The sequence below is a fragment of the Camelina sativa genome, chromosome 5 (genome assembly GCF_000633955.1).
Source record: "Camelina sativa cultivar DH55 chromosome 5, Cs, whole genome shotgun sequence".
In the NCBI taxonomy this organism is placed as follows: Eukaryota; Viridiplantae; Streptophyta; class Magnoliopsida; order Brassicales; family Brassicaceae; genus Camelina; species Camelina sativa.
Window position 1 is genome coordinate 29,431,465 of NC_025689.1, and position 10,593 is coordinate 29,442,057.

At 29.7% G+C, this 10,593-nt stretch overlaps 2 protein-coding genes and 1 long non-coding RNA gene across 3 annotated transcripts in view; all 3 read right to left on the minus strand.

The window, feature by feature from the left end:
* Positions 2,281–3,897, minus strand: LOC104787831. Its single transcript, XR_768044.2, has 3 exons — positions 3,022–3,897; positions 2,718–2,895; positions 2,281–2,632 (listed from the first exon to the last, which is right to left on the minus strand). It is a non-coding gene; the product is annotated as an uncharacterized LOC104787831 (long non-coding RNA).
* On the minus strand, positions 9,437–10,540 carry LOC109132990 (probable S-adenosylmethionine-dependent methyltransferase At5g37990). Its single transcript, XM_019245508.1, has 2 exons — positions 9,902–10,540; positions 9,437–9,792 (listed from the first exon to the last, which is right to left on the minus strand). The coding sequence occupies exons 1-2, from the start codon at positions 10,058–10,060 to the stop codon at positions 9,445–9,447; spliced, it is 507 nt and encodes a 168-aa protein (XP_019101053.1). The 5' UTR covers positions 10,061–10,540; the 3' UTR covers positions 9,437–9,444.
* Positions 10,410–10,593, minus strand: part of LOC104789686 (probable S-adenosylmethionine-dependent methyltransferase At5g37990) — a 5,362-nt gene continuing 5,178 nt past the window's right edge. Inside the window, exon 3 of the mRNA XM_019245405.1 lies at positions 10,410–10,555. Within this exon, the coding sequence (XP_019100950.1) occupies positions 10,410–10,555 (146 nt within the window). The remainder of the gene's footprint in view (positions 10,556–10,593) is intronic.

The following is a 10,593-nucleotide window of genomic DNA, read 5'->3' on the forward strand; positions in this document are numbered from 1 at the left end:
ATCATACAAAGTTATTGATATAAATTTAAGGTAGCATCCATCGAAATCAAAAAAAATTGTAGAAATTCTCACTCCCGCGGGTCGAACCCGCATCCTCAGATACAGACAGTATAGGACTTAACCAACTGATCCCACAACAATACTCAGTAATAACACACAAATTTATCTTTATAAACCTATAAGGTATCTAAGTCCCAATTAAATGAATTTGAATTGGGGGAAAAATAAAAATCATAGGATTCTTCTTCTTCTCTCAAATATAACTGATAAATTTATAAATTAATATTTAAATTACAAGTTTATAATTTATAACTGAGAATTAAATATAAATTTATAAATTAAATATAACTGAGAATATATTTATAAATTTAAATTGATCAGTTAAATGAAATGTTTAAAGTCTAAAGTTTAAGGTTTAAGGTTTAGGTTTATAAATATTTCATTTAATTTTTAAATATAAATTAATTTGATTTAAATATAAATATGTTCTCAGTTATATTTAATTTATAAATTTATATTTAATTCTAAGTTATAAATTATAAATTTATAAATGTAACAATTATACAAATTTATCTTTATATGCTCAGTTATATTTAATTTATATTAAATTTATAATTTATAACTGAGAATTAAATATAAATTTATAATTTATAATTTCATTTAATTTAATTTATAAATTTAAGTTTATAAATATATTACGCCCAATTTTATAAAACGTAATTGGCTAATTCTTTTCATCGCCCTTCTTCTATCTGCTAACTTTTTCTTTCATGGGTCATTTGGAAAGTTTATTTTCTTAGCTTATGGTATGCAAATTTCTTAGAGTGTTAAATCATCATTTTTTTGTATATAATGTATCAACAAAAGGAAAATTTTTAGAAAGTTCAACCTATTTAGTTAATTACCTAAATAACGGGATGGCATGGGACTGGACGAGATTTAACACCCAGTAACAAAATTACTTTACATTTTCAACAACACGGACTATACTTGATTATTATGGATGAATTGCAAAAAATTGTGTATTTTCCAGCTAATGAAGATGATGATCATGTTTATTTTCGGTGGATTGAGGTATTCAGTATTCTACATATACACCAAAATATTACAAAACACTGTAAAGAGTGGTTAATTAATATATGGAAAAATATTAGTATTATACAATTAAGATTTTACGACCTAAAAAGGTCTATTATTTGGCTAAATATATGTTTGAACAGTATATTTTGAATTAATTTAATTTACTAATTAAGTACATATACTTTAAGAAACAATAATTTAATTTTGAGAAAAATCTAGTTTTTTGTCGTATTAAGATGAGAAATAGTATATGTAAACTGAAACAGGTAATTCGAATAATGAAAAACAATAGATTAAAATACGAAATTAAAAAATATAGGTAGATAAATTCAAGTGTCAAGATTTCACTTATTTGGATAAAGATTGATTATGCGACAAGTAATTAACCACTTTGGAACAGGCACTTTAAAAATTTTGGTATTTTTGAAAACAATTATATAGTTTTTGAAAATTATAATTTTTTAGATAATTTCAACTAACTAAATAACAAAATATGCAAGAGAGAACTCTGATATCCCAAATAACTTTTTATCTAATATCTTTTGGTAAATATTGTCTAACGAGTAATTATTTAAAAGATAACAAACATAATACAAAAAGTTGTGATGGATACGTGATGAAACGGAACGAGACGAGATGAGACGGGACGAGAGGGGTTGGGTTGGGACGTGAAGGGATAGGACGAGATGTATTTCCTGTTCCTAAGTAAACACGACTAGGTTTATTTTCTTTTTAATTTACATAAAAATAACGCACATGTGCTATAGCACCCAGATTAATATAATTCTTAGTCATTTCTGAATTTAAATTTTATATGAATTTTTTTTATCCCGTATAGTAGCACAGGTTACTACCTAGTTTAATTATACTAATGAACCACTTTATAAGTGTTTGTATTAATATTGGGTACATCGAACCTTTTTTATTAATAAAAAATCATAAAACATAAAGACACAAAAAAAATTGTTGACTAGAAGAACAAGTAGCAGTAAGGCCATCTTTAAAGGGATAACACTTTTTAGTGTTCTTAGATTATATATATTAAGAAAATAATCTAAGATCAGTTGTTAAGAACTTTTACTAAAAGGTTAGTTATAGGGAGAACATGTTTAAGATCATTAGATTTAATAATAAAATATTCTTAAACATATTACAATTTTAAAAACTTTAAAAAATAACATTTAAATTGTAAATTGCAAATAATATAAATTTCAAATTGTATAACTTTCAATGAAAGTCACAAATGAATCCTAATAAGAGAACTAATACCAAAACATGAAACAGATACAAACAAGAAAATACAACAACTTGTGTGAAGTCATGGGTACTTCATCAAATTCTTAAATCCCATTGTAAAAACAAGAAGAATAAGTACCATGGTATAGCTTCGTGATCTTCAGTCTCACATATGGATGGGGAATTGAAATGAATTTATTGAGTGATTGTGAGTAAATGAGTCTAACTTGCCTGACCTGACGATTGAGCTTAGTTACAAGTCACAACACCAGGATCACTAGTCGTGTCAGAATTGGAATTAGCAGGAAGCCTATCACTGAAAAAGAAAGACAACCAATAACGTAAATACATATAAGTATTCGATGATACGGTAATTAAGGCTTGTTTTCTAAACTTCATACCTGGGGGCAGATGCAGTCTCTTGTCATTGGCATTTTAAAAGCTTCGACTAACAACATGATAGAAGCTAAGAAGACTAGGATATATAAAGATCAACTGGGATCAAAGTGCTCAACTAAGAAACACCTACTAGATCTTCAGAGACACCTCCTTTAGAGTTTGCAAGACATCGATCACCACCTGGGAAAAAAACAACCAAAGCACACATCACCGTCAAATTAATAGAAAATTGAAAATGTGGCCAATGAATAAGTTGTGTGTTTTCAACCAAACCACACATCACTGTCCTGACAACAACAAACTTACAAGATAAGTCCCCTCCCTCTCAGTGCTAAACCTTGATGTTTTCGTACGTCCTTGAAAATATATGAGTCATTGTCCTGGTTTGGAACACACAGCCACAGACACAAACCTATATCGTTGTTTCACCAGGCAAAAGAAAGAAAGAAAGGAACAAACCTATAGCTTCGTGATCTTAATTTAACTACCATGGTATAGCTTCGTGATCTTAATTTAACTACTGCAAATACAATCATCACAATTTTAACTACCATGGTATAGCTTCAAATTCTCAGCTTTATGTTAAATAGACATTCAACAGACATTCAAACAGATCCAAATTACAGGAAATTTTAGCTAAACATCATCAAAATCAGAGCTTCAGAACACTATCAAATTTGCCACTCATTGAGTTCACTACCTATTGAACACATAAGAAATCAGACGGCAAAACCAAGAAACCGATCAAACATTAGGGACACTAACTTAATGCAGTAAACTGTAATCGATTAAACATCACAAGGATTCTAGCTAAATTCAATCAAACCCACTACTGATCACTAGCTTAAAGCAGTAAACTGTAATCGAGCATCACAGTCCATCCATTCCCATCATCAGCTTCTCTCGTCGTCACTTTCTTGTAAAACATCATCAGCTTCTTGTGTCATAACTGCAAGAATACTCATCATCAGCTTCTCTCGTCGTCGTCGACGGAGACAAAGTAGACGAAGAGATTGCCGATGAGACAGAGGAATCACTGGGCTTCGACGAGGAGACAGCGGAGATGAGATCGGCACAATATCGAAGGGAAGAAAGTCGCCGTTTCGCCGTTGGGAGAGAAAGAAAAAAAATCAAGGTCGACAATACCGAAGAAACGAGAGAAATCTCTCCACCGACCAAAAAATATGTCCAATGAAAATAGCAGACGTAGCACAAGAACAACATAAAAACAGTTCTCAAATAAGATCAGTTTTTCTGATCTAAGCCCACTGTTCAATATTTTACAATTTTAAAAAGCCCAAGAACATAGCAAGTGTTATGGCGTTAAAAATGGCCTAAGGGAAAATGGTTTTGACGATGTCGATAGGGGTAGATTAAAAACATATGTTTTCACCATTAAATCACTGATTTTGGTGTATTTAATTATTTATTTTAATTAGATTCATATATATATATATATAAATTAAATTCTCTTAGATACATATATAAATTACTTTTTTATCATTATAAGTTTTGAGGAAATTCTTTGACAATTGTCACAATCTATTAATATTAGATATACTTAAAGATATGTTGTGACTAAATTAGTTTATGACATACATATATCACAATCTATTTAATATTAGATATATTAGACACACATCTTATGATCTGATTAATATCAAAGTTAAGATCAAATTTGATTATAAAATACCACTTTTATATGTTGCTATGAGTACTTCCAACATTTGGATAATAATAAGATCATCATAACACACACAAAATACATAAAAAATTGTCAGTGAGGAACAAGTAACAGAAAATGGGTTTGCTGGTGTTTTTTGGGATAGGCACCGCTGGCGGGGTTGTTTTAGGTTTGGTGGTTCTTGCCTTAGGTTCTTCTGTAAAAAGCGTACTTAAATCTTACTCACTCTGTTTCAAAATATATGATATTTTAGTGGAAACACGCATATTAAAAAATAATTACTTTTAAAAAGTTTAACCAATCATAAACAAGTCTGCATAATATTAAATATAAATTTAATATAAAAGTTGCATAGAAAGTTGGAAACATCCTATATTATGAAACAAAAATTATTCTCTAAACATCCTATATTATGAAACGGAGGGAGTATAACAAAGTTGTAATACCTAATTGAGGATGTGTTCAGTGTAATCATCTTATATTCTTCTTTAATAATTAGTTTTCAAAAAAGAGAAGCGATATATAAAACATGAAATACTTTGATGATATTTGTAAAGTACTTAAGATTACTTCAAATTTGTTGTTGATTTGAAATTTAATTCTTTAATTATAATATATTGGGACTATTAGTATTATATTTGTGAGATACCATTAGGGTATCTCAACTAATGTGGATGCTCTGATAACGAGAATTTGTATTTCTTTGAATAAGATATATTACAAAGTATAAACGATAAGCATATATATTGACAAAGGATCTCAACGCCACACGATTTAGTGATGGATTTGTTGAGAGACAAAAAATTTGGTATTTGGTGTCTTTGTGAAAATGACTCGATCGAGTAGGAGTGCATTGCATATGATATCTACAAGAACGTTGTGAATCGCCAGTTTTTAAGCTGTGTACTGTTAAGTCAAGAAAGATTTCGTAAGGCATCAAGATATATAAACGAAAAACAATAGAAAGTTTTCCAAAGTTATTGTTCGAAACATATGTCATCATCATGTGATGAATATAATTAGACATAGTCAAGCTTTGTGTAACTTTAAATACCATTTTACTAAGGATACAATACGTCACATAATATAATAAGATCATGAACATATAAACTAGTACTACACAAGACACAGAAAAATTGTTGATGAGAAGAACAAATTAAGCAAAAAGGAATATTGCTATTACGTTAGCGATAAGCATCGCTGGGTGGGTGATGATAACCTTGGTGGCCTTTGGGGTATTGTACCTCCTCAAAAAGCTATAATATCATCTCGTAAAACTCGTAATATTTGGGATGAGTTAAACATAATCAGTTTAATCATGAAGACATAGCTGACGAGCCATAGTATTTCTTGAAAAATAGCTTTTACAAATTATGTATGATAAAATTATTATATATATAAAAAAATTATGTATGTATGATTATATTATATTGCTACGATGGTTTGAGATGTGTTTGGATAATGGATAGAAGTGAACTCATCAATTTGTATGTATTATATTGTGTAGCTTTCTTTACTATGTTTTCACTACTCAATTACATAATACTGTATACATATCATTTGTTTTCTCGTATAAGACACTAACCGAAAACAAACCGGTAAAACCGACCAAAAGCCAATTGGCCAAAACTAGAAGCCGTTATTTACCGGCGTTTCCGCTAAGCCGTAGGAGGTAACTGTCATATGGTCCTGTCGGAAGTTTACGGCCAGTTTTCGTTTCAAATTGAGATTGTTATAACAAAACTGTAGTGCCTTTGATTATATAATTTTGGGATTAATGAAAGCTTAGCAAATTGAGACTGTTAAAACAAAATATGATATCAAATATAGTAATTTTTGTATATCATATTTATATTGAAAAACATTTATATATTAGGTTTTTTCTTGCTTAAATGTGATTTATTTTTATTATGTTGTTTTGCCTGACTTGATTTTTGGGGGACAAGATTCCTTAAAAGGGACAAATCACATTGTAAGATGATAACTGAATGTGTATATTTGTTAAAACAAAGATGCCATAAATATATTAATCAAAGTCATACAACCTATAGTTGACTCTCAACAATAAGTGTAATAGGCCTATGAGGCTAGGATGTATAATATGATCCTCTCATAGCTTCTTTAGTCTAATGTCTGTCATTCACGTGTTTATTGTTGGGAAAAAAAGCTTAAAAATACCTCATCTAATTTTTATTTGGACAAATAATACCTCATCTTTTTTGGTTGGAAAAATAATACTTCATTTAATTAATCAATGTTGATTAATACCTCAACTTCTAAATGTTGTAAGTTTTATATCTAGCACGTGTGTTATTATTTGAGAATTACAATTTTAACCTTTAAAACAAAGTTTAATATATTTATTTTAGATAAAATTTATAAAACAGAAAAAAAAAAAGAAAAAAAAAAAAAAAAAAAAAAAGAAAAAAAGAAAAAANGTCCTAATTAGATTTCATAAAAATTCTCCATGGGATTGTTTTCTCTTTCAATTTGAAGAGGAAAGACACATAAACAAGATGTCGGAATTCTACTAAAATTTATAAATCTAACAATTGTAGACATAAAACAGAAGATAAATATATATGATTGTAGGTATGTAGCGATTTGTCCAATTTGAGTTCGGTTTTGTTGTATGGGTATGTCCAGTTTTCCCAAAGCTTAAATCTTTGTTATTGTCGGTGGTTCTTAATGGAAACAAATCATGAAAATAAAAATTTCTGGGTTTTTGTTTCAGCTTGTGACGGTGATAATTCTGGCAACCTGCGAGTTAGAGTCAAGTCTCTTCACCTTCACCATCATCTAAGAATCGTGACCAGAGGAGAAAACGTGTATAAGACCTAGCTCTCGTCCTCGTAAGCTACCACTGCTGAGTCAGCCACATCCGATGTGGTCTCCATCGTCGAGTCAAACATTTTTTTTTCCTTTTTTATTTTTTCTATTTTATTTAAAACAGAAAATTATTTTTAAGGTCAAAATTGTAATTCTCAAATAATAACACTCGTGCTAGGTATAAAACTTACAACATTTATAAGTTGAGGTATTAATCTACATTGATTAATTAAATGAGGTATTATTTTTCCAATCAAAAAAGATGAGGTATTATTTGTCCAAATAAAAACTAGATGAGATATTTTTAAGTTTTTTTCCCGTTTATTGTTAGTTTGTTACATACGATTCAGATAAAAATAAATATATGTTTTCACTAAATAATTGGTGCAACATTGTGATTTAATAGAAATTTAACCACCACACTTGCATCTGTTATTATTTGTAAGGTGAAAAAATGCTTTTACTTTTTGAAGCAACAAATTTTTTCTATTTCACACAATAGCCATTTATCTTTTCACTCTCAGCCATTAATCAAATATATATGATGCATAATTATTATCCTTAATTATATATAATAATAATAATAAATAAATAAACAAATTTACTAGCTGTATATTAGACTACTCATACTGATATAATGTACTCATTTATAAATATATTTTGGACCACACCTACACATTTTTCTTGTCATGGACCACTCATTATTTTGTTGGCATTTACAACTTATACAAACATAATATAGAGTTCGGATCTGAATATAAGGTAGACCGACAACAAATACAACTCTCTAACTTACATATTAGTTACTTTCGATCACCTAACTAATTAGTCGATAATTAATTAATTATTCACTAAATACATGAATACTAGATTTGGACCCGTGCTACAGCACGGGTTGAAATACATTTTATTATTTTTAAAATATTATATATGTAATTGTATATAATATTATTTGGATGCAACTCATGCAAATAATTTTTATTGTAAATATTATTCATGAAATGTAAATGTATTATGTAAGTCTTATATTGTTAATTTTAACCCGTGTTAGAGTATATAAAATTATTAATCCGTGCTAGAGTGTGTCCAGCAGCTTCCGTGCTAGAGTATATAAAAATTTAACTCGTGCTTGAGTTTGTAAGTCTTAAAATTATAATATAAAAACAAAATTCAATCGGTGCCTTAGCATGGTCCTAATTTTTATTGAACGTTATGGTTTATCAAAAAAATCTGTGGAAAGTAAATTTCTAATATTGTGTTTAAAGATCTTTGGAAACAACTTGATATATAACTAAAATCTTCTAAAAATATAGTTTAAAAGATCCATGATTTTATTTATTACCATTAATATATCAATTATCAATTTGGAATATCTTCAATTAAGGTTGCACCCAATATTTAGGTGTAACCATTAATATATGAATTAATCTATAACCTATCTATAACCTATTTGTAATCATTTATAATTAATTAAAAATATAAAGTCTACAAAAACTATATTGTGTACTTCTTTTTATTAAAAAGGAGATCATTTGAAATAACTCCGCGATTATAATTTTAAATTAAATAATATAATTTAATCACTATAATATAAACTATATTGTGTACTTCTCTTTATTTTATATTATAATATAAATAATATAAACTATGTTATGTACTTTTCTTTTATTAAAAAGAAGATTATTTGAAATAACTATGTTGTGATCTTCATGATATATTTGCTCCACGATTTATGGATTTATTATTTATTATCTATATACTCCACGATTTATGGATTTATTATTTATTATCTATATATAAAGAGTTATCTTATGAAGAGTACATGATTAATGTATATCTTATATATAACCTATTAGTATGCATTTGTAACCATTTATATTTTTTATAAAGTCTACAAAACTTAAGTTGTGTACTTCCCTTTTATTAAAAAGGGGATTGTTACATCAATTTTGTGTGGACAAAAGTTACAAAATATAATTTTTTCTTTAGTTCTCACCAAATGGATTCCAAAAACAATACCAAAACTATTGATTAAGTTTTTAATGAATTTTTCGTGCGTAATGAACATGAAGGTATTATTTTAGTTTTGAACGGAATAACAAAATACAATTTTCTCGACCGTATTCAACCGATCAAAACCAATAAACCAAAATACACAAAACATACAAATAAACTTTTTATAAACACTAGTGCCAAATACTTGCCAAATAATTTATTCATTTTCGTTTCAACGCAAAGAACAACATGAGCTTCTCACGGTAGCTAGATTCAATCTTCTCAGTAAGTCCAACAAGTTTTTCAGTGAGACGGTCGAAAAAAACATCGAGGATATGGTCACCAAAATGGTTGATGAAGAGAGATCCCATTGTGGCCTTTATGCAAATCATCCATTGCCTCACATCCTCCACGTTCACTGCCCGTTTGAGCCAGGCAGCAGGGTTCATCAGCTCTATAGATTCCACTATGAAGCATCCATTTTTCTCTACCAAGAATGTTACCTCCTCTGGCGATGCTGAGTAGATAGGTATGTTGAATGTATCAACTTGCTCTTCCGTGATCAAACCCTACATGCCAATTTCACCACACTCAACAAACACATATATAAATAAAAATAAACAAGAGAAAGATATATACGTTATAACTTAGTTATGAGACATTGTTTCTTTACATTACCTGGGATTGCATTTGAATGAGAACTTCAGCCATGGATGTATACATGACACTATCGGCAAGATTGGAGAAAGGCAGTCCTCTAGGAATCCCACACATTCCAATAACCAAAAGACCACCACTCACTAGTTCTTTAGCCCTAGCTTCTAGAAACTTCCCCATGTCCCGACCAAGCTGCCTTTCATAAGCCTTCACCACTTCCTCGGCCGCATTTGAGTAGTGAACCTTGCCTTTATTCCACGCCTTGGAGCTTTTGTCCACCACTTCCTTTGGAACACTTGAAAGCCAGTGTGTAGCCCCAACCGTCACTACGATATGAACGGAGGATTGAGGAAGAACACGACCGTAGAACGAACCCGGGACCCCGACAGCGAGGTAACTCCGGTCTTGAGGGAGAGAAGTGAAGAGAGTGTTGAAGTCGTTTTCAGGGAGGTCGTTGAAGTAGACAAGAAACTCTGGTTTTGAGAAGTTTGATTGTCGTAAGTTGGTTTCAACGGATCTGATGATGTCGTCAACGAAAAAGAATGTGTTTGGTCCAGTTGCACAACCAAGATCGGCTATTCGGAACGTGTTGGAGCCAGAGATTAGGGTTTTTGCATCGAGTTTCTCTACTATCAGTTTGTCTATTGTCTCTTTCAACAAACTTGTTGTTTTTCTCTGTCCACACCAAAAGGATTTCAAAGATTATGATAATT